The sequence below is a fragment of the Lytechinus variegatus genome, chromosome 6 (genome assembly GCF_018143015.1).
Source record: "Lytechinus variegatus isolate NC3 chromosome 6, Lvar_3.0, whole genome shotgun sequence".
NCBI lineage: Eukaryota > Metazoa > Echinodermata > Echinoidea > Temnopleuroida > Toxopneustidae > Lytechinus > Lytechinus variegatus.
The window spans coordinates 19,176,531-19,202,342 of NC_054745.1; the positions used below are offsets into that span (position 1 = coordinate 19,176,531).

General features: G+C 35.4%; 1 protein-coding gene across 1 annotated transcript in view; it reads left to right on the plus strand.

Moving 5' to 3' along the window:
- Nucleotides 1–5,696: 5,696 nt before the first annotated feature.
- LOC121417142 (DNA-binding protein RFX6-like) overlaps nucleotides 5,697–25,812 on the plus strand; it is a 42,807-nt gene continuing 22,691 nt past the window's right edge. Inside the window, exons 1-4 of the mRNA XM_041610730.1 lie at nucleotides 5,697–6,084; nucleotides 12,352–12,569; nucleotides 23,750–23,966; nucleotides 25,634–25,757. Coding sequence (XP_041466664.1) covers nucleotides 12,479–12,569; nucleotides 23,750–23,966; nucleotides 25,634–25,757 — 432 coding nt within the window. The 5' untranslated portion in view covers nucleotides 5,697–6,084; nucleotides 12,352–12,478. The remainder of the gene's footprint in view (nucleotides 6,085–12,351; nucleotides 12,570–23,749; nucleotides 23,967–25,633; nucleotides 25,758–25,812) is intronic.

Below are 25,812 nucleotides of genomic sequence, written 5' to 3' on the forward strand. Positions count from 1 at the left end.
AATGAGAAAAGGGATAATTGGATTAAGGAAACATGCAGGATATGGGGACGATCATAATGATAATATGGAAAAGAGAAATGAATAACAGTAAATGGAAGAAATGATTTTTTTTAACAAAAGCCCTTGCCGTCTCGTAAAAAATAAAAAAAAATGAAAAGGGAAATATATGGGAAGATGTAGTTGGATCTTGGAAGCTGTAGCAGCCTCGTACCGTTGATGCCGACACAAAGGGTTATGAGGGACAAAAGAGGAAAATAATGTAGTGTGGCCGGGTGTTCTAACATGTCTTCCTCGCAGTCATAAGCAAGCCAACTCAAAAATAAGGATGTTGACCAAATGTAGTGTAGTAGGCTTCTGATTTATTGGTCTGCCATGCAGACCACACTAGGCATTGCTTTCACAAATAATATATTCAAATATATTTAAAAATAAAGTCACATTATAAATTTAACCAATAGAGAAACAGAGAATGGAAGAACCCAGTGGAAGAACCAAGGGTGAAAGGTGAACCAATGAGGATGAGATAGGATGACATGAATGAAGAAGAATGTTCTGAATGTAAATGAGAAACTGACAATAGACCGATCTGATAGAAACATGTGAAGCTGTATGGAGTTGGAATGGCAATGGAATGATGTGATGAAGAAACTAAGGAATGAGAGAAACAGGTGTGTGACAATGGTATAGAAATAGGAAGTGAAGAGAAGTATGGAAAGCAAAGTGTGAAATAAACAATTATATTAAATAAGGCAAAATTCAACTCTTACAATAACAAGAAAAGAGGAAGAAGTTTTAAAAATACATAGAAGTGGAAATGGAAAGAAAAATAACCTTAAATATCACACCTTTCAGGTTAATAAATTAAAATACTATTCTACTATATTCGGGCCTTGAACTGTATCAACAAAAGTGATGGTAGTATTAGGCACACGGCAAACTACTCCCATATCCATAGCCCTTGTTGTAATATTACAAACCACTTGAAAGTGGTATTTGGGGATACGCCATTCTGCGCGCTCGCTTCGCTCGCTATACTGCTACTGTCATTATTTCAGTTCAAGAAAGATTATGCATGTTTCAATCTATGATAACTACACCTATAGTGTAGTTATGTAAATAATTATGTATTGTGATTTCCCAAAATAAGGATGTTGACCAAATGTAGTGTAGTAGGCTTCTGATTTATTGGTGTAGTTATGTAAATAATTATCCCTCTATGTATTATCCCTCTATGTATTTAGCCCAGTAAATGAAATGTGGGATTTCCGCCAGTTCCAAGCATAAATATTCGATATCTCCAAATGAAACTACATGTATAGGCCTAGGTATACTGATTACACTACAAAATTAATTTCCATGTATGTTATCCTAGGGGCTTTTGGGGTTGACTGCATGTCTGGGCCTTATACAGAATAAACTTGATGGCATTGGCATGATTGGTATCTTTTAAAAACCTTAGCTGCGTGCATACAAATTCCATCCAAAAAGGTTATACCCATGTATCACTTCTGCCGAAAAAAAATTGGTTGTTAGACATCTGTTTCCTTTTTGGCTGCTATCTGGGCCCCCATACAGGGTAAATTTGCTGGAATTGACAATTATCCATGTATGTCTTCAGCCTAAAATACACTTTTTGGGGAGGGGCACTATGGGGCTACTGTCTGGGCCCCCGTACAGGATAAAGTTGCTGGCATGTGTATTTTTGTGAGCCTTAAAGTATGCAGATTCCATTTTAAAAAGAATTAGCCATGTACCTTTTCAACTGAACAACCCTATTTTCGGGGGCCCTTCAGGCGTACTCTCTGGGCCCTGTAAAGGATGAAGTTGCTGGCATGAGTTTTTCTTTTCAAATCGCATTGTATACTGTTTCCATTTCAAAAGGAATTATCCATGTTGAATTTCAGCTGAATAAATTAGTTGTGGGACATATATGGGCACTTTGGGGCTACTGTCTGGGTCCCCGTACAGTTGCTAGAATGGGTATTTTTGGAAATCCCAATACATACTCGGTCCATTGCAAAAAAAATTAGCCATGTACCTTTTCAGCTGAATAAACCCATTTTCGGGGGGCCCTTTGGGCGTACTGTCTGGGCCCCGTACAGGATAAAATTGCTGGCATGTTTTTTTTTTTGAAAATCCCAACGTATACTGCCTCCATTTCAAAAGGAATTATCCATATACATTTTTAGCTTTATAAGTTGTGTGACATATACAGGATATATGGGCACTTTGGGGCTACTGTCTGGGCCCTCGTACAGGATATAGTTGCTGGCATGGGTATTTTGGGAAATCCCAATACATACTCGGTCCATTGCAAAAATAATTAACCATGTACCTTTTCAGCTGAATAAACACATTTTCGGGGGGCCCTTTGGGCCTACTGTCTGGGCCCCCGTACAGAATAAAATTGCTGGCATTGGTATTTTTTAAAATCTCAATGTATACTCGGTCCATTGCAAAAAGAATTAACCATGTACCTTTTCAGCTGAATAAGCCATTTTTTTGGGCCCCTATTTGGGGCCATCAGGGACTTCCGTACAGGATATGGCCCGGCAGCAACACTTTTCTTTAATCACTACCTTCATGCCAACATGACACTTTTGTACCCGATCAGCTGAATAAACTCTCCCAGCCCCCAGAACTATACTATAAGTCGATGAACTAGCCAAACTCATTACAAAATATTCACCGTATGAAAATCTTTCACTCCCCCCCCCCCCTTCGGAATAATTATCAGCCTTTCTTTAACGAACGCACACTCAGACAAACATGCGCACTCAAACATTATCACAGCCACACGAATTTAAAGTACATCTTCCTTTTGGTCATAATTAACATGCTAAAGAAAATGTCGTGCAGCATTGCCCCCCCCCCCAAGAAAATGGAACAATCTACTGACTCCGCTAGAAATTATGAAACTCTTGATTCTCTGAACACGGAAATTTCCGTGTCGATGAATCGAGCAAAATTCAATACAAAGTATTCACCGTAAGATGGCGGATGTTGACATTTGGAATTACATGTGTTAGGTTTCACACGCTTATTGCATCATGAAGACGAACATTTCAGGGGGGGGGGGGGGCGTTTCATAAATATTTTTGTCCGACAAGTTGTCAGATCTGACAACTTTTCTGGATTTTGATTGGCTGAGAAGCACTGTTACTATGGTAGCTGTCGGATAAAATGGGAGTTGTCGGATAAAATGTCTGACAAGTCCTTTCATGAAATGCTCCCCAGGTGATGAAAGCAGTGAGCTTGTCATTACATTTGTGTCGATTGATTTCCCAAAATAAGGCATTAAATATACAATTGATGGTCGCGCTTTATTTTTTTTTAATAATAATATTGTGTATTGCAAATTATCACCCTATCGGATATCTGATCTGGTAATTTGCAACATTTTTCCTGGTCTCATCCGGGAATTTGACGATAATTAGAAAGGAATGCGCTTCGTATTTAAATGATCCGCGCAGCAACAACATTCGTCATATTACCGTGTTTATTTACATTAAAACATATAAAAATGTATGTACACACAAATAAAGGAGTATTATAGACATAGGGACAAAGAAAACAGAATGCAATCGAATGACCCCCCCCCCCAAAAAAAAAGGGAAAAAATAAACCAAAAAATAAACAAATACAAAAAAAATGTAACAGTTGACATTTAAACAAGAAAGTATAATAATTATATGCGTGTATTTGATAACGATTGGTGTATGAGTGCATGTTTTCAAATTAAACGTACTATCCGAAACAAAAGGTTCTGGTGACGAGGAAGACAAAATTGCCTACTGGAAAGCGCTGGTTTGTCGCCGATCTTCCTATCTCGGAAACATGGTCCTATACAAGTATAGGACGTTCCTACGTTTCGCTCATCTCGTCATAAAACAGGCCTCGGGCGTTTTTAAACGTTCCAATTTCCGACCACGAACAGGAATTAGAGTATAGCGCCAGCTTTTGATGATAGTTAATTTGTTACAATTCAAATTTGCAGCTGGGTCAGAAGAGATGAGATGGCAGAATCAAGCGATCGAGAAATTCGATCAACTTCATGTAAAGAATTCAAAGGCGGCGCCGGGATGGTTCTTCTTGATATTTTTTTGGGGTACATGTTTTATTCCATTTTATTTGTTTATTCTATAACTCATTTATTTATTCCTATATTTATTCATATCGTTATCTATTCATATATATGCGACGTCATTTTCATAATCAATTGAATTGTAGGAAGTACACAGCAAAAACTGTGGTGTTAACCGGTGTAAATAGAGGACCACACCAGTTATTGTACACCGGTGTTAAATTGGTGGTGTTAGTTTTACACCTATAGGTGTTATTACAACACCTTTTGTTGTTACATTTACACTCTTTGGTGTTATGTTTAACACCGGTTAACACCGGTGTTAAATTGGTGGTGTTAGTTTTACACCTATAGGTGTTATTACAACACCTTTTGTTGTTACATTTACACTCTTTGGTGTTATGTTTAATATTTAGGATGTAATTTTAACACCTCAGGGTGTGTTCCTCTATTAACACAAATTGGTGTCAGCTTTAACACCACAGTTTTTACAGTGTACCATGAATTCACATGGCTTAGACCATTTCGTTTTAAAAGTTTTTATCTCACCTTCCTTCATGTCCTTCATTATCACGTTGTCCCCTTTTTGTTCCCTTTTCACCTCTTTACTTCTTAGCTTCATGAAATGAACAATCATACGGTAATGATGGCTCCCTGCCCCTCCCCTGAGCGCGCTTCTGGGAATACTTGGATGACACCATTACAATCAATGCATGTCCCAACCCAAGCCCCCTCCCTAACGAAAAAAAAGTAATAATAAAATTCACACAATGAAAATAAGAACAAACAGATAAACAAACAAATATATATATAAATAGATATATAAATAAATGAATAAATACATACATAGATTAGTGAATAGAAATGACAAATAAAATCAAATGATGGATAAAAAGTAAAGATACAAAAAGATAATAAAGGTATTGACTTTCGTTGTCACTCACAATGTGCCCCTTTTGTGTAGAATATTGATTTAATACATAAACAAAAGATGTACTCATGTGGGATATACATTTCACACTAATTCGTGAAATTATAATATTTTGGAAAATCAAATAGGGTAGGGAAACCGTGTAAAAATGTCTGGCTTATGACACCTTGATATCGAAAGACAAGAATTTATGCCTCAGTCACATTTGGTCCACGGCGGCCGTACGGCGAGTCGAAAGCAGCCGTTTTATTCATTTTTGTACAAACCACCTATATGAAGCTGGTACCAAAATGTTAGTACCGCTGTTTTCGACTCGCCGTAAAGCAACTGTGACTGAGATATTAGGGATCATTTCTAAAGTCCATGGACGAACACGTTGTACACCTTGCTCCCTTGCATATGATTTCAATTGAAAAAAACCTATGTAGTTTCTATACACAATCCCACTATTGCATTTGTCTTATAATCATTCATTAAAACAATTTGTCCAATGAACTTACCACAGCGCATGCGTACATCTATTTAAAACCCCAACCAAACAAACGACATAATTGATATAGTAATGTCTTATGAGGTTGCCGCTGGTTAAATAGAACTTGCGATAGCTGTGCCAAATTTAGAGTGGTTGAATTATATGGTCATTTTGGTCGTGGGATAGACGAACTGTCTCGTCTATAGATATCAGCTTTGGATACACTCCTAAAAGTAACATTAAAAACCGATTGCATTCGATATCGATATTCGGATCTACCAGATTGATATACTAACTTGATAGAGTGCCAGAGTGAATGTCGTCCATTCACGACGCGGTCTGGGTCTTTCTGTTAAAGTGTGTCCTCCCACGTACTCCAACACATTTAAAGCAGACATAGATTCACGGATACAAGTTCCAAGATACTTCATTACTTTTATAACAAAAGTAAGATGATATCTGTCACAAGCTCCGGCAATTGTGTTTCTCATTGGGTGAAAGCAAATTAGTGCAACTGATTTCTGTGTTTGACATCAATGACAACCTTTCTGAAAAGTGGTTTTAGTGGCCGGTTTCCATCTGCATGATCTGAGTGAAGTAAGTTGTCATCATTTTTTTTCTGCACAGTTTGAGCAATCCTTCAATATTATTAAACTTATGATATTTATTTTCATTGACAATGATAATTAATTGCCAGTTTTCCCCTTTTTCGTCTGTTTTAAGAAATTCAAAGATGTGAGTTTAATTAAAAATTAAATCATTTTCATTTTTCCAAGGAAGTAAACATGACCAACACACTAAGAAATAGAGGTTCAAAATTGAACCCCAAAAGGTTGATGCAAAATCAGCACCCTATTGGTTCCCAAATTGAACCCCTGATTTGGGGTTCAAATATTGAACCCTGCGGTTGGGGTTCATTTTTGCACCCTGCGGGCTCAAAGCTGCACCCCTGAATTTTAAATTGAACCCTGGGGGAGCAGTTTTGAACCTGCAGGGTGCAAAAATAAACCCCAACCGCAGGATCCAATGTTTGAACCCCAAATCAGGGGTTCAATTTTTGAACCCATAGGGTGCTGATTTTGCATCAACCTTTCGGGGTTCAATTTTGAACCTTTATTTCTTAGTGTTAGTGCCACTGGTTTGACTGTGAATATTTCAAGAGTGACTTTAAAAAAAATATTTTGAATGTACATACCAACCAGAATATGCATATAACTGTTTTGCGAATCAACATGATCAAGCGAAATAAAAAATGTCATAACTTTTTTTTACAACCGATTTAGATGAAATTTTCAGTATTGTGGTTGTTTTTTGTTTGATTTTTCTCTTATTATTCGAATCATTTTGTTGTTGTTGCGGTAGACTGGTCCTTTAATCATCGGTAGAACATTACCCTGGCAAATCAGGTAGGTAATACACGGAAAAAAGGGAAAAAAGAATTGGGCACTTATGTTTTTTCTATTTGTTGGACCTTGGTTTTTTTATTGCTCAAGATTAGCTCAATAATTAACCAAATTTTTGACATTTTCCCTCTCCAACTGTAACAATTTTTACAATTTGTGAAAATTTTGGTCTGAAATTATTTACCGAATAATTCATGATATGTCATAACCCCCCCCATAATTTTCCGACCAACATTCGCATGTAACTATGGGGGGGGGGGGACTACAACCTCATATATGGCGATTCCATACGCGTCGTATGGGACATTTTGACAACCGATTTTCTAGTTTCCTTGTCGAATGCTTGAACAATAAAATATTCTTTTTGTCAATGATAAAGCTATAGTGGGTAGTCAAGTGAAAAACTAATAACCAACAAAAAATGCTTATCGGTAAATTATAGGTGAAAATGTTGAGTTTCGTTCGGGACGCAGATATGTCCCGTACGACACGCAGCATTTCACCTATGGACAACATATTTTTTAATGGTTGTCAGTTTTTTTGGCATGTCTACCAAGTAGTACTTTAATATTACCACAAAGCAAAATGAAGTTCTTCATTCTTTTGGACAGCAGGTGGCAGAGTGTTGTAAAAATGGCTGATTTTTCTAGCATGGAATCGCCCTATACTTTCATCCTTGTTCAAAGGGGATAGAAAGGCAAATACACATTATCAGTAGGCCTGAAGTTTATTCAAATTCACGTATTCATTTACAGTAAATGGATGGATCACGATAAACAAACCATAATAAAACAAAATCAAATTTACGTACTGGGAAACCATTAATCGAATAAATATCAATTTTCACCCGTGTATTACTCCCAAATTGCAATAAAACAATGAAATAATAAACATTTTAGAAAAGGGATAGTTTAGGTATATATATATATATATATATATATATATACATATATAAACATATTTATATATAACATATTTATATATAATATATATATATATATATATTACATATATATATATATATATATATATATATATATATATATATATATATATATATATATATATATATATATATAGTCGAATGTACTACATATGTACATACATTATACATACACACACACACACATATATATAAATATATATATATATATATATATATATATATATATATATATATATATATATATATATATATATATAGTCGAATGTACTACATATGTACATACATTATACATACACACACACACACATATATATAAATATATATATATATATATATATATATATATATATATATATATATATATATATATATATATAGTCGAATGTACTACATATGTACATACATACACACACACGCACACACACACACACATATATATATATATATACAAACGTATGTACACCCATAAGTACATCCATACATTTTGTAATGAATAATGCACCATCCTTGATGAAACATGCTCAAAGCGCTTTACAGTACAACACCATAGCAAGGAATGACACTACCGTTGAAAATCAAGAATACAATACTTTTTGGTAGTGGAAAAGTATTGCAATAGCTCTCAAAACATTCGAAGAGCAGTCTCTGCTATACACCACCTCTAAAGAGTCTAAATTGGTACATAAATTTCCATCAAATTTGACCCATTCGCACTCAATCATTTTCTTTCAAGTGTTGACTCTTTGGAAGGATATGTACACTGATTTGTTTAAACAAAAAATACTTGATTCAGAAAACAAACACTCAATTGTTATTACTATAAGAAAAAAAAAATGATTCACCCTAGCTGCATTTACGAATGTAGCCAGGAGCACAATAAAATATATGTATAAAAAAAGACACGTGCAACTCAAATTCAATGTCAGCCATACGGAAGATAAGTGCTGGAAATAATATGATGGCAATTATGTAAACAAAGTAATATTTTATCGAAGACAATAACATAATTGTGAACAATGGTTTAAACTACATGAGCTTATACTCTAAAAACAGAAAGACAGAAATTCTCAATCAGTCTGCGGCACTAACAATTATATTGTCGCTCAGTGGATAAATCTTCAGAATTTGAACCACAAGGTCAGGGGTTCGAATTCCGCTGCAGTATCCTTTGGAAAGGCGTTTAATTATCTACATTTGACACTCTTCACCAAGGTGACGTAAATAGGTAGGCCTAAATTGCTGGAGATCCCGATGAGAGTAGCCGTGTTAAAGCCGAGATAATAATAATACAGCAATTAGAAAAATTGTACTAAGCGCTAAAAATTTTTTGAATATAATAATTATTATTATTATACATGTATATAACACATCATGTATACAGTGGTATGAAACTTCTAACAGCCCATCCTATGCTCAAAATCTTCGTGCTTTCATGCAATGCATTCAAATTCATCTTCAATTGTTTTTCTTCTAGTGATGCTGCTCTATCTAAACTCTGGAAAAAAATTATGACTAGCCTAAGGTACGCACCATTAGATATGGGGGGGGGGAGGAAATCCCACTCCCCCTCCCCCCAAAAAAAAAATTGTCTTGCTATAAGAGTTAAACAAAAAAATGACTCACCACGAGAGTAAACAAAAAATGTCTCAATGAGGTACGCAATAAAAAAATACTCAAAGAAGAAAGGGTATTTTTTTTGCATCAAGCCAAACTTTCAGCCCCGGGTACCTAATGGTGCGTCCCTAACTCTCTCACTACCAATTGACGGATAGTATCATTTTGCTTCGGTGTGTACTGTTGAACACATTTGGATGTTACTACATCACCATTGCTTGTTGTTTCTACGCTCTCTGGTGTGGCCTGCATGCCTTGGGTCCTCGCTCCCACCCGTTTTTACGGTGTGGTGTTTGTGCGAGTGCGTTTTAACGCCATGTTCACGTAGAAATCATTGGCCCCTTTCTCTAAGTAATCCATTTACGAATGAAAAACATCATCCACTTCATTACCAGATTAACCTGAAGTTTTGAGAGCTCATGTTCAGTTACGTCGCCACACGCTACCACACCGAATGATGATTAATGACCTATTCAGTGCTTGGCACTTGACGAGGAATATAACATACTGTTGTCATCGTAATGATGAATGGACACAGTTGTTCCAGTAAATGTCCCTACTGACAAAACTGGGGGGCGTTTCATGAAAGGACTTGTCGGACATTTCATCCGACAAGTACTAGTTTATCCGACAGTTACCATAGGAACAGTGCCTCTCAGCCAATCAGAATCAAGGAAAGATGTCAGATCTGACAACTTGTCGGATGAAAATATTATGAAATAATATTGATGAAACGCTCCCCAGGCCTATAGGGGGAGAAGGCGGGGGGGGGGGGGTCGAGGGTACGGACCCATCCCCCAAAACTTTCACGACTGAGGGGCCGAAGAATATACAAACAGGAACGGAAAGGGGGTAATGTGTGATAAAATTTTCGTAAAATTTAAAAAAAGGTATCCTAATATATTTTTTTTCATTAAGATTGTCAAACATTTCCTAGCTCGCTTCGCTTACTTGCAGCTTTTTAGAAATTTTGCCCCACTGAGATGCTATGGCTAGCACCTCAAACTCTTTGGCTCATTCTAGGGCTCATTAAGCAACTATTTGACATGAATTTATTCGTTCACGAAAGAAGTTAGCCATACTTCCGCACATCTTGCTGCTCAAAGATAATGTTTAAAAAATGCCACATCAACGATCAACAGCACCAGCTAATGCTCTAAACTACTGAAACAAAAATCCATCCACGGATCTATACCCAGTGTGCAATATTTTGATTACACAGTATATTGCAACATAAGCACAAAAACACTCAAAACTACGGTGTTAAAACTGATACTAATTGGTGTTAATAGAGGACCACACCCTGAGGTGTCAAAATTACACCCTAGAGATTAAACATAACACCAATGAGTGTAAATGTAACAACAAAAGGTGTTGTAATAACACATATAGATGTACAACTAACACCACCAATTTAACACCGGTGTAAAATAACTGGTGTGGTCATCTATGTACACCTGTTAACAGCACAGTTTTTGCTGTGAAGACTGATATATAGATGAAATGACTCAATCTTTTAACAAAACCCATACCTCAATATTCTGCATAACAGACTCATGTACGTAACGTCCTCAAACTAATTATTGCACTTAGGACACACACCAACATCTCCATCTTTATTTCTCTCTCACATTTCCATTCTCACCCACACCACTTTCACTCCTATACATTCCCCAGCACGTACCTATCCTGCAAATACTGTCACTCACTTTTTTCTATTTTTTTCTTTAAAAACAAAAACAAAAACAAGTGCACACAAAGTTAGCAATAATGCATGTAGTATTTCCATTTATTTGAAAGCAGGATAAAAGAGCCTTGTAGATTAAATGCCTTGCTCTCGGGCATAGGTGCCGCGGCCGGGGATCGAACCCCGGACTTTCCTTGTTATAGCCAGGCGCCTTAGACCACTCGGCCAGGGCACCTCCAAATCACACCCTCGTGCGTGCGCGCACACGCACACCCACCATCCTTACAATCACTCACATCCATCCACGCACACACATCCACGTACCACAATTGCCTTTCTCCACTTCACACACAAACACACAAATCTCGAGCCCCCCTCCTATGCGCATAACATTGCAATCACATAACATGCATAAGTAAAGCACGCCCACACTCACATCTACAAGCACCGCCAAAGGCATCCTACAACCACCAAGTTTATTTTTCAACGATGAAAAAAAAGCACAAATAACAAACATACGCAGCAATTAGGCCTATAGATGTAAGATCGATTATTCCTAAATAACATAAGAACAATTTTCAGTGATTACTCTGAGAAATATTTTTTTTAATCAAGTGACGTAAAAAATATTTGTGTGGCCCATAACTAGGATATATATATTGGGGAGGGGCGGGTGTAACAAATTCCTGCTGTAACAGTTGCCAGTAAGCATGTACGTTGGTTGAATCGTTTCACTTTACAAGAAATATAGGTGGGGAAAGACTTATGATGACTATTTTGATGTGCGTTATAAGATTTACTGCAGTTAAAAACAAAAATGAGACTGCAAATCAGTCTTTTTCATTTAAGAAAAATTGATGGAAATCTTGATCCCATTGGAAAGAATTAAGTTTATATGTCATGTTGTCGATCCCTATAGATAATGAAACTGCTCTAGAAAGTAAGTCGAGCCCCCCCCCTCGCCCTTTTTTCGATATAGGTCTATGTAGATAAATAATTTATATAGGCCTATCCGTAAAGTTCATAAATGAATGCCTATTGAAAAAAGATAGAACGCCTGTAAATTATGTCTGTGCGAATGATTGTTACGTGTAATGCGCTATAACATGAAATACTGTGTCAATATTACTCTGAATGAGTTCTCGTATGAAGGGTCTCGGAGCAATTATGGCTAATCATTGACTACCCCAACTGTTTGTCTTCCCTGCCGACAGTTCCCCGATACTAACATCTTCAGTTACGATCGAATGCATCCACGGTGAGGAGGTATACCAACCTGAGCAGAAGTTAAGGAGTTTAGCGGAACGGAGTGAGAAGCTGTCGGGGGATTAGCGGGCCAGTATGGCGACTAAGCGGTCTATGAGCGTGATTAAATTAGTTGAAGATGAGGAATTCCCAGCGAAGAAAGCACTTTTTCATAGTAACATGAGTGGTAAGTAGTTTACAATGTGTATAAAATATAATCAATTGTAAATGACCGAATGCTGGGTGATAACTTTTATGTCGTTTGGAAATCAAGTTGCCCTAATTTGTAAATAAGGACAATTTTTTTGCCCTAGTTGGTCAAATGTTTTGCAAGTTTAATTTGACCAAGGCCAGTTATTTTTTTGAGAGGGAAGCTGGTTTATTTGTTAAAAATCCGGAAGAAAAAGTCAGTCAATAATGAATGAATGAATTTATTATCCAATGCAATGATAATACCAATTTACAAGTTTACAGACAATAATTTATAAATACATAGAAAAGCAAGGATAATAGGAACCAGAAAATAGCGTGAATGCTAGTCAAGTCTGGCCCCTTCTAGTCTAGATAGATAGATAGAAACATGTTTTTAAGAATGAAAATCGTGAGTCTACTAATATACTCTAGCAATAACTACATAACAATTTAACAAAATTAGTTAACAGTATTTATATATGAAAGATATCTAGATGATAACAAAATATAGATGGTATCAAAATTCATTTTCCAACAGATGTTCGACAATAGCTTAACGAAAACTTGATGGACTTTTTTCGGGGCAAAAAAAAGGTGGAAAAGAGCGGTTTTCATATTCCAAAAATCGGGATAACAATAATAAATATTCCGTTTAATGTTATTGTATTGTAAGTATTGTAGACACAATTGCACAACTTGACAACTATACAACTTTCGGTGAATTAACAATAAATATGGCGCGAGACGTGTTAAAATTGCTGGAAGTAAAAATTGAAAAAATGACACATTTCACGAGATGTATAGGCCTACCTATCTTTAGGAAAAACTATAACGAGTAATAATGTATTAAATGTTTGTTATGTAGAATAACAACTTATATGTTACAAGTATTTTGAATTGAGATTGACTGCTAATACCATGCATTCAATATTAGGCTATTATTCCTGCACCCTATCTTGTGAGATTCATTAGTTTCATAAGGTTGTATTTATTGTTCAATTTTGCTTTGTAATTAATTAATCCTCCAAAATTCACACTACAAATACATATCATAGAAACATAATATTGTTCAATTTTGTTTTGTATCAAATTAATTCTCCAAACTTTACAGTAAAATGCATATCATGGGAACATAATATATTAGCAAAGGTGGTATTTATTGTTCAATTATGTCTTGTATTCAATTAGTTCTCTAAAATTCGCAGTAAAAAGAAACATCATAGGAAGACAATATATTAGCAAAATATGATTAAACATGAAGAACGAAACATGCTATAGGCCTACATTAGAGCCACAGTCAAGAGAGACGAAGTTATATGATTAACTGGGAAAGACACCCTATTCAAATCAGTTTATAATAGTAGGCCCGCTGGGAGAACAGTTTTCGGAACTGAAGTGGCTACCCTGGGTAAATATACCATTATCATTATTGTTATTATTACTATTATTATTATATTATTATCTCCATGGCCATCACCGTTCTTACAAGGGGTCCCGGCAATTGGTAATTGGATTACACATCTTGAAAAATCTTGAAGAAAACAAAAGAAAAACAGCACAACATTTTGGGATAAATTAATAGACCTAATAATCATTGGGGATGAAGAGGAGGGGAATAAATCATTCAGTAAATGTAAATTCATATTTTTACATGGTATTTTGAACATAAACATTATAACATAAAAAATGAGAACATCTTTCCATAAATTACACAATTAGTTATGATATAAAAAGTGCTTTTGGTCGAATTGTTTTCGTGTGAATTGTAATTGAATTTGATGGGAATGTCAAATGTAAGAGAGATGTTACTCGCATAGTTGAAAAACATATTTTAAGATTTTATGTAATAATTACGAAGCGGGTGGATAGGATGGTCACAACATCATTAACTCGCTAATTGCACAGTCATAACGACATGCACACAAATGCACAGCTTTGAATTTAATAACTTTTGATAACTTTTCGATCCAATTATATTATGTTTTTATTGTAAATCATGAAGAACACAATATTCACAATGGATTTAATATTATCATTACTTGTATATTGGAATTACATCTTATTCTCCCTGGACCTACAATTTCATGTCTGCTCAACTTCGAATGTCCCTCTTTTTGGCCTCACTTACCCGATTGGGCGGGCACCGGTCATTTGACCCTCGCTCCTTAACACCATCACTTTATCGTTATGTTATGTTCGCTTTTATTTCTTGTAAATTTGTTACCAATCATATTATAATTATCATGTAAAGATGCTCTTCTTCATCTTGTATAAACGCAACGAAAACCTAATAATAACATCAATAATAATGCCATTTTACATTTATCATTTGCTGTTTTTTATCTCCTGATTTGTACATACTTTCTTAATCTGTCTGAGGTTGATATAAAGAGAATGAAATTTAATCAATCAATCATATAATAACGTCATGTTATACAGGGCCCACTGTCAAGTCTGGAGGAATAGTTCATAAGAGCCGTTACCCTAATGAATAGAAATTAATGTTATATATCATAAAACCAATTAAATTATGAATGTTTACATTGACACAATGAATCATACTGCTTCTTGTAATACCGTAAAATTGCATGAATTCTTTTCGCCCCGTTCCGTCTTATTGAACATGTTGAAACTTGGGACTTAGCCTAAGTGGTGATCGCATAAGACCATATGGTGATGTTCCCACTTATTGACGTCAGTCACACCGACATCAACTCCAATCCGACCGATGACATCTCCTTCGAAAACACGGAATAGATTTGATCGGTCTGGAGTCGGTTCCACCGGTGTCACTAGGGCATTAATTAGAAAATTTCACAGTGCATTCTTCTTTCTTTGTTCTTCGTTAATGAGTATGATCAGTGTAGGTTATCTATCCAGTTACCTAAACCCATTGCTATAATGAGGCTTTATCAACAATTATTTGTGGAGTGACTCATGCAGCATCCAGAAAGTTTAAAAACATCCCTCGAGATCTCCAAAAGAATCCTTGAACTCCAAATAGTTAAGACCCCTTTGTTTAATATTTCAAATTACGCTCCAATCTTGATAGTCCTCATCATGGGTTTGAATCAAAATTACAAATCATCATCTCTATCACCTCCTTAATATTCATTGTTTGTATATGGTTTACTATGTATTTTCTTTTTCCGCCTCCAATCTCTTTATGCATTCTCTGAATGGGCCCACCCCTTTATCATGACCCTGAAGCACTAACATGGCTGCTAACATTGGGTGATTTCAAGTTCAGTGTTGACCTTTTGGTGTTTGTGTCAGGTCCATTTTACACGATTATAACACCAAACATAAAATGAAATGAGCTAGGGAAGCAACCCAAATTTCAACACCAACACCGGACTTGAAAATCACCATTTGATAACTAGTTAAAAGTGACACTCCCATAGGGCAATTATATATAATTCATGGGTCAAAATGAGTGAGATCAGTACAAATGCTTGCAAATGAAGTAAAATCATAAAGGACCCAAAGGGTGAGACTAATTCTCAATGAGAGAGAGTTGGTAGCTCTGCACCAATAATGTATGTATGATTACGCCTGCTTACCAAACTAACAAATATTCCGAAGTCCCATTTCACTTTTATTTTTTTTTTTTGGGGGGGGGGGCTGTGACAAAAATTATCTCCTTTCGGAAGTGAAAACAATTTCCTTTATTTCTCTGTTATTTCTTTGCATGTCAAAACAACTTTCTTGCAAAAAGCACCTTCAGTCTAGGGAGAAAACTTTTCTTTTCGTCGTTGTTGATATTTGGCAGTCGGTCAAGTCATGGACGTCACGTGACTTCGTAGGAAGATGGTAGCGTATTCGTGATTTGGAGTTAAATAACCTCGCTTTGGTCCTGGATTCGTAATGTATTATTTCTAGAACTTTCCCCAAGTGTACTATGAGTGATCCTGACAAGGAAAAGACAGTAAGACAACCATATTTTCTTCGTTCGAGAGAGGAAAAGGATAAAGATCCTGAGCAAACTTTAGAACCACGAGGCCAGACTTCGTCTACACACACGCACGGAACACTTGCCCTCGAAGACGCCGTAACTTACCCCGTTCAGCCCGACACGCTTTCTACGTCTGATTCTGTAGGCCCAACTACCGTCACTATGCCTAAGGCTAATGAGAAAGAGTCGGTAAGTCGTGATGAATTTTTGCAAACGTCTAATAAAATTCTCGAAAAACTTGACTCACTAGGTTCAGATATTTCGGCAATGAGAAAGGAAGTAAGAGAAATTCGTGCCTCGGTTGCTGACTTGGAGGTAACAACAGCTGACTCCTCAGCTAGAATCACTAAATTAGAAAATGAAACGTTACCACTCATGAAGCAGGAATACAAGAGCGTTGAGACTGAGATGAGAGAGAAGATGCTTGCTCTTGAAATACACGACAGGAAAGCTAATTTGTTGTTTTATGGTATCAAGCATGAAAGGGGAGAGAATGTTTTTGGTGTGGCTAAGCATGTCTTCAATGATCTAGGAATCTCCCGGGAAATCCCACTCGTAAATATCCACCGTTTGCCACGTCGTTTTCAGCAGGGCGATGATCAGCACCAAGCCAGCCCAGACCCTATCATTATCCGATTTAGCTCAATGATAGATCGAGATTCAGTATTCAGCGCATATCAACAAAGAGTGAAGAGGATGGCCAGGGTAGGAGGTGCTCAATCGCCAACTGTACCACCGGCACCTATTGCTTATCCCTCTCTTAGAATCATGATGGATCTTCCACCACAATTGAAACGTCAGAGGTACCTGTTAGAGAAAGAAGCCTTCAGGCTCAGGAAGGACCACAATAAATCAACAAGAGTGAAACTGTTCGGTGTCCAGCTTCGCCTACAGGTCAGAGAAAAGGGTTCTAATGCAGAATGGAAAAATATCAATTGATAAGGATAGCCATTACATGTTGTTTGCTAAAATCAACCTCGGATCAGGATATCGTCTAGCTATGAAACTTTTGTTTATCATACATATGGAAATATGTTAACAGGATTTTGAAGAAAACTGACTGAATGAAGCCTTATTTGATCAATTTTCTTTGATTTTTAATATCTAAGGATGGTATCAATATGACGTCATGTACATTAAAATCATGGTTATTTGTTTCTTTGTTCAGCCAAAGATATATGGCTAGCTTGATGCTATTTGCTCATGTTGTTTGCTTCAATGCAGTATCTCAAAGTTTTTTTTTTTCTTTACATCCTTGATATTATGAAAATGCGATATCAATGGTATATGAATATGCAAAATATATCACTTAATTAGAAGCATATTTTTTAAGACACTGGTTGTCTTTAAGTTGTATTATGCCTGCAATTTTACATGAGAGGTAAAGAATCTCCTTATTTATTTGATTTTGTATACAGGTGTAGACTTAAAACAAAATACAAGTCATGCATTTTAAATTTAAAAGCTTGTAATTTAAAAGCTTATAAATTCTGTATGTTATTATAAGTTATTTATAATGCTAATACAAGTAAAAGAAAGATTCATACATTACTATAAGGTCTAGTGATGCATCTTACTGTTTGTGTTAACCTTGTATTAGAGTCAAATGCTCATATTTAAGCTTTGGTCTGTAGGCATGGTAGAAATATTTAATTTCAAACAAACGAGTTTATTGTATTTGAGAATTATGATGATCAAACCATCACAATTAAGTAAAAGCATATTTTATTTCTCACTATTATGCTTACTGTTCTGCATAAAGGGTAAAAATAACTTTATATCATTTTGATTTTGTGTGTGTGTAATCATACTGTACATGTACATTTGAAGGGCTCAAAACAAGGTATATAATTAAAACATTCTAGGACCTCAAAACATTTTATTAGTATTTATATTTTGTACTATGGCTTAGTATTCTGATATTGTTATTCCTATCTTTGATAAAAATATCCATTTGAAGATTAAAAATCTTATGGGAAACAAAATGATAAATTGTTATTATGCTTATCTCTGGGTGTTTTGCTTTAACCCATGTATGATGTACCATTGCAACTTCCATAAAGCACTCAGACTCACTGGTCTCTTATTCACAGGTGATAAACATTCCTAAGTGTAACTTACGCCATGACGATAGTCCGTAGCATTTACGCAATAATGTACAACAATAGTATACGTAATTCAAATGCCTTCTTGGTTAAATCATAGAGCTACTACTAGCTCTACGGTTAAGTCTTCGTATCTTTAGTAAGGTTTTTTTTATTGTCAATGTGAGTAGCAAATAGGATGAGATTCAATGTACAGACTTCACTTTGTCGTACTTCAACATTATTCAGTTAAATCTTAAAGTACGTTTGTACAGCAGTTAGTTTTATAATTAGATATTAATGATAGGGCTGGATGCTTTTAACATCAGATAATCCTAACAGTTACGAGCCCAACTCTTGCATAATTTTTTGTTAGGTATACCATGTGTTTTTGTTGCATTTTGTTTTTTTTTTATCCTGAATTCAGGACCTAGCGCAGGTTATTCCAATAATATTGCTGCCAAACATGATTGTTTTGTTCCATGTTCTTGTTATGTCTTTTTTTCATGTTACCTTTTTAAGTTTCTTGTCTGATTTTATTTCTTGTTATGCAGCTAGCCAACAATGTCTTATTATTTCCATATTTTGTTGCAATTTATTGTTGAGATTAAAGAGCTATGAATACTGTAATGGCTGAATTACCTTTTGCTGAAACAAACGACCTTGACTTGGACATTCTGTTTAATTCGTTGCAAACTGCTGATCATGATCCTTTATGTAATACTGCATATGAAAATTATATCTCTGAAAATATTAATAAGAAATTTGATGAAATGCTGTTTGATTTTGATCCCAATGATATTCACGCTATAAATGAGTCTAAATACTATACTCAAAATCAATTTATCCGTATGCATAAAAGCACTATAAAAAACGATATGCATTTCTTGAATTTGAATATCCGAAGTTTAAGTAAGAACTTTGAATATTTAACCTTACTGCTGGACAACATTGATGCCAGTAATTTCATTATCGGCCTTACGGAAACATGGTTGCATGACAAGCCTCACTCATTATACTCTCTACCACATCATAATTTCGTATTTAATAATCGTGTCAATAAGAGGGGAGGGGGTGTTGCAATGTACGTTCCTGATCATTTTAACTTTAATGTACTTAGTGACCTCAATATCATGAATGAAACTATGGAAGCAGTTTTCATTGAAATAGTTCTTGAAAACAAGAAGAACATTATTGTTGGAACCATTTATCGCCCACCATCTTCTAGTCACCCCGAATTTCTACTCGAAATCCAGCACTTACTTGTTCATCCTCTCCTTCAAAATAAACATTGTATCTTAATGGGTGATTATAATGTTGACATGATAAAATGTAAAGACAATCAATTTTCTCGTGACTTTTTGGACACATTGCTTTCTTACTCATTTATTCCTGCAATATCAAAACCTACACGGTTATCGTCACACTCTTGTTCTCTTATTGATAATATATTTGTAAATATTGATCACATTAAGGTAGAATCAGGAATTATACTCTCTGATATTTCGGACCATTGTCCAGTTTACTGCAAAATTGATAGTTTTTTAGGTACTACAAAACTGCCTCCTCCTTTAAAAATGATAAGGAAATTTACGGTTCCTAAAATTGATAATTTAAAAGAGAAACTCAAAACTTCAAGTTGGTCAGAGGTGTTGGAGAATAATAATATTAACGGCTCCTACAACAATTTTAATAACATTCTAAAAGACGCCCTCGATGAGTGTATTCCATCGGAGAAGTGTAAGTTTTCAAATTACAAACATGAACCTCGTAACCCATGGGTTTCCAAGTCTATACTGAGATCCATTAACAGAAAAAACAATATGTATTACAAACTTAGAGTAAATCCTACTCCAAAACGTCGTGAGAAATATAATAGATATAAAAATACATTAACAAGAATTTTACGGATTGAGAAAAGGAAATATTATTGTAATCAGTTTGAAAAGAAAAGGTCCAACATAAAAGAAACATGGGGTATAATAAATAATGCTTTGAATAGGAGGAGTCTCATTAAAGATATAACCCAAATCCGTGAGGGAAATAAAGTTTTAGATGAGAATGAATCTATATCCAATCACTTTAATGAATACTTTGCAAACATCGGATCAAATTTGGCTAAGAAAATTCCTAACGCAGAAAAAAGTTTTCATAATTTTTTGAAGAACAAAAATCAGAATTCAATATTTTTTAATCCAACCAATTCATCAGAAATTTTACGAATTGTAAAAAATATGAAAGACAAGCGAAGTATGGGATATGATGAAGTTAGTAATTTCTTGCTGAAACATATCATAAATGAAATTACTGAACCTCTAGAGCACATTTTCAATTTATCTATAAGTCAAGGTGTCGTACCGGACGCAATGAAAATCGCTAAAGTTATTCCGATATTGAAGAAAGGTGATCCTTTAGACTCCAATAATTATAGGCCAATATCACTGTTATCGTCAATTTCCAAAGTTCTAGAAAAACTTATTTTTGATCGTACTATGTCGTTCTTTGTAAGTAATAATATTTTCGCAGATTCGCAATTTGGTTTCAGACAAAAACATTCCACGATACATGCAATTTTACAATTTGTTAATCATGTTGCTTCTGCTAATGATGATCATTGTCATACACTTGCAATATTTTTGGACCTCTCCAAGGCCTTCGATACCATTGACCATCAAATATTACTGTATAAACTTTCTCATTACGGTATTCGTGGGAAGGCCTTGGAGTGGTTTAGAAGCTATCTCATAGGAAGGTCTCAATTCGTTTCTATTAAGGGTGTTAATTCGTCTTTTAAACAGCTACCTTGTGGTGTCCCTCAGGGATCCCTCCTTGGACCTTTACTTTTTATTTTGTATATGAATGACTTTCAAAACTCTTCTCGGGTCCTGTCATTTACCCTATTCGCTGATGATTCTTCCGTTTTCTTTTCCCATAAAAACCCAAATATCCTATTAGAAACAGTTAATATTGAACTCAGACTTGTTGCAGAATGGATATGCGCTAATAAACTTTCCCTTAACATAAATAAAACTCAAGGTATGTTTTTCAGTAATTCTATTTCACAGTTACCCGGTAATGTTTACATTAATAATACTGTTATAAATATAGTTGATTCGTTAAAATTTCTTGGTCTTATTATTGACAATAAACTTTCTTGGAAAGAGCATAATTTGAATTTAAGTAAAATGCTTGCGAGGAATGTTGGGGTAATCAATAAATTAAAATCGTCATTTCCTATGCATATCTTGAAAGGTTTGTACTCAACACTTATTTTACCTTATCTGAACTACGGTATACTTGCATGGGGTAATTCGTTTAATTACCAACTGGATAAATTGTTAATTCTTCAAAAACGGGTATTGCGAATAATTTGCCACTCTGACAGGTTAAGTCACACAAATATTTTATTTTTCAACAATAAAGTATTAAAGGTGCATGATTTATATAATTTCTTTTTAGGGTGTTTTATGTTTCAATTGAACTCAAATGCTCTTCCTCATGCTTTTACATCACTATTCCAAAAGAATCAACATTTGCATACTTATCCTACCCGACAGTCGTCATTCTTTCACTTGCATAGGTTGAGAACAGTACTTAGGAAAAGGACGATAGTATATACTGGTCCAGTTTTTTGGAATTCCTTGGATACGACACTTAAGCAACTACAAAATTATAATATTTTCAAACATCACTTGAAAGCAAAGCTTCTTCTTCGATATAATGAAACAAACTGAATTGCTCTTTATTGGCATGCTCTATTGTATTTTTGTCCACAGAGCTAATCAAGAACTTTCTTAAATTCTGTTGGATGGCAGCTGCTTGTTTTATTTATTTTGTTCTTTTATTTCTTCGTTTCTTTCTTTTGTCACGTTTCTGTGTTGTGTTGTTTTTGTCGGTATAATTTGATTTATAAAATGTTGTCACGTGTATTATTCTAAAGTAATTATATCAAAAGTAATGTATAAAAAGGGAACCTTATCTACAAGCATTCTGCTTCTAAGGTTTCCTCCACTTTTCCGTTTTATGTATACTTAAACATGTATTAATATGTATTGATTAAGAATGCTTGCTATTTATATTTATATAACCTACGTGTGTAATGGTTGTTCAGCTTAGTTATGCAAGATATCAAAGTTTTGTAACATAACGGATTTGTGGAAATAAAACCTAAATGAAAATGAAATGAATTTTTGAACAAACCATCCTGTTTTAGAAACAGAATTTAGAAAAGGAGCGGTTTTACTGAAAAATGGCAACATTACTCTGCAAATTCTTATAACAGGAATTTTCTTCAATTTAATGGAACAGGTCTGATAAAAAAAAGAAAATATAAGTCTCTTTACAGGAAATCGATAGGTTTCATACACCAAACCAGATACCGAATTTCTGTAATTTTACACAATACATGTAAGATTACAAAGTGTAGACAAAGTACTGGCGTCCGTTGCAGAAAGATTTGCGTTTAAACGCAAGTCAAAAAATCAATCGCAAGTCCCAAATGCGCGCCGATGATTGGTTGAAAATCAAGTTGCGATTGATTGCACCTCTTTCTGCAACGAGCCCCAGGTGTACTCGGGACACTGCTGCAAGAACTTCTGTTAATAAAATGTTTAACAGTGGAAATCTCCCTCCCAGAGAATCGTTCCACACAGTGAAAAAAAATAGCACGTTGTTTAAGCCTGTCACTTAAAAAGGTTGTTTGAACTGTTTTGTAATTGTTAAACTTTTTGAACAACTAGTTTAAAAAGTTTAAACGGTTCTTTAAAAAGTCTAAACATTTGTTCAAAAAGTTTAAACAGTAGTTGTTAAAGTGACGGGCTTAAACAACGTGCTTAAGATTTTAAACAGGGTTCTTACAGTGCAAGGCTCCGTGCCCTAGTCTACAAATGTAGACCCACATCTGCAGTGTGTGTACCTCAGCTGATTCAACGAGTCTGCATAGCAGACGATGTCTATTGATGCTGCAGAATGGCTTGCTTCGCTCGTCCTTTCAGGCTGGTTTGCTTCGCAAACCAGCAGATCCCACCTCACGAGCCATTCAGAGTCTGCATAGCAGACTACCCTTGCCCTTCCCACTCTACACTACATGATATATATCAAATCATTCTAAATTCACGCTTAACATTTTCTCGCTAGATGGTGAGAGTGCCGAAACTTCGTCCGACGAGGAACACGAAATAGAACTTGAAAGCAGTGCCATCGATAATGAAATTAGGAAGACAGTCGTTGTGAACAAAGATGACGGTGAAATGCACAAGAATAAGAAAGATGAACCAACGAAAACAACTGGCAAAAAGACTGTAGCGCAAATGGTGAAGGACAAGAAGAAACAAACCGCTCTAACCTTACAATGGTGAGTTTATAAAAAAAAAAAACTATATCAAGGGGTTGTCGAACCAGTCCTGTCCCTTTTAACCAACATAAGCCGACGGAGGGTATGACAGGCCGTTGTTATATTTAAAGGGTACTCCAGGCTGAAAATGATAAGACATGAATAGATCGCAAAAATCAAACAACCACATGACTGAAAATTTCATCAAAATCGGAACAATGTAAGATTTTGCATCATTTCAGAGAAACAGTGCATATGCAGTAAACAATACGATATCACATCCCCACTTATTGTTTTTATTTATTCTATGTAATCCTAGGCTATCTATTTAAATTCTGCAAAACTGACAATTGAAATAATGTGTTTAATATTCATTGCGGCTGATATTTCTCTTACAATTAAGGGACAGACAGGAATGAAATTATGAATAATTTTGATTTCGGGAATTAGGGATCATGACATCTTCAACCCACATATATATATATTGCATATTCTCGATACCATGGTAGTTGCCAATTCTGACAAAGTTACAGTAGTCGCAGGGGCAATTGCAACCCCCCCCCCCCCATACCCCCCTTGGAAAAAAAATGTGCCCTTATTCAAACTGAAAAGTGCCCGGTTTTTTTTTCAAAATGAATTGTGCCCTTATTTAAAATGAAATACCCTTTTTGAAGTAAAACATAATAATTGCATCAATTATTGTTTATTGAGGTACTCATTCTGTTCTTGGTTACAAAAAGTGCTTAGCATGTCCATTTTCAGGTTGGAATATCACGATTTTTGGCTCACATTTTGTGCTCGCATCATTTATTGTGTGGTAAGGTACTCATTCTGTTCTTGGTCAAAAGAAGTGCTTAGAATGTCTAGTTTTTAGGTTGGAATATCACAAATTTTGGGCTCGCGTTTTGCGATCGCATCATTTATTGTTTTGTAAGGTACTCGATGTTTCGCTCCGTTCTTGGTTAAAAAAGTGCTTAGAATGTCAGTTTTCAGGTTGAAATGTCACGAATTTTCAGCTCTTATTTCCGCTCGCATTATTCGATTGGTAAGATCATTTCAAAAAGGCTGTGCTCCACTTAAAGTTCAAGTCCACCTCAGAAATGTAGATTTGAATCAATGGGGGGAAATCAGACAAGCATAATGCTGAAAATCCATCAAAATCGGATGTAATATAAGAAAGGTATGACATTTTAAAGTTTCGCTTATTTTTCACAAAATAGTTATATCCAAGATTTAGTCACGAGCAGATGATGTCCCTCACTATTTTTTTATTGTTTGAATTATACAATATTTCAATTCTTACAGATTTTACCATAAGGAAAAACTTGAATGAACCGCAAAATGTTTAACAATGGTAATACCACATGTTCAGGGAGAAATAAAACTTTCTTTCACAGGACAAGGAGAAATATAGAATATTTCATACAATAAAAAACCTTCATGGTGAAAAAAGGAAAAACTTCATGGTGAAAATATCCGTTTGCACCAAAATGCCAATTTTGACATATGAGTGCCCATTTTGGCCCCCCCCCCCTCCAAAACGAAATTACGTTCCGCTGCACCTGAGAAGTTGTAATTCATCTCGGGAACTCTTTTCATGCTTTGAGAATCGGTTCGAAGAAATTCGATATTATTCGTAGTTAACAATAGTAATTTTAGTGATATACACGTATATTTTTCAACTCCAGGCTGGAAGAGAATTACTGTATATGTGATGGCGTATGCCTACCACGATGCATACTCTACTCACATTACCTGGACTTCTGCAGAAAAGAGAGTCTGGACCCAGCTTGTGCTGCTACGTTCGGCAAGGTAAGGATAAAATTTCAGCATTTCATTATGCCACAGTAATTATGACAATGTTAAC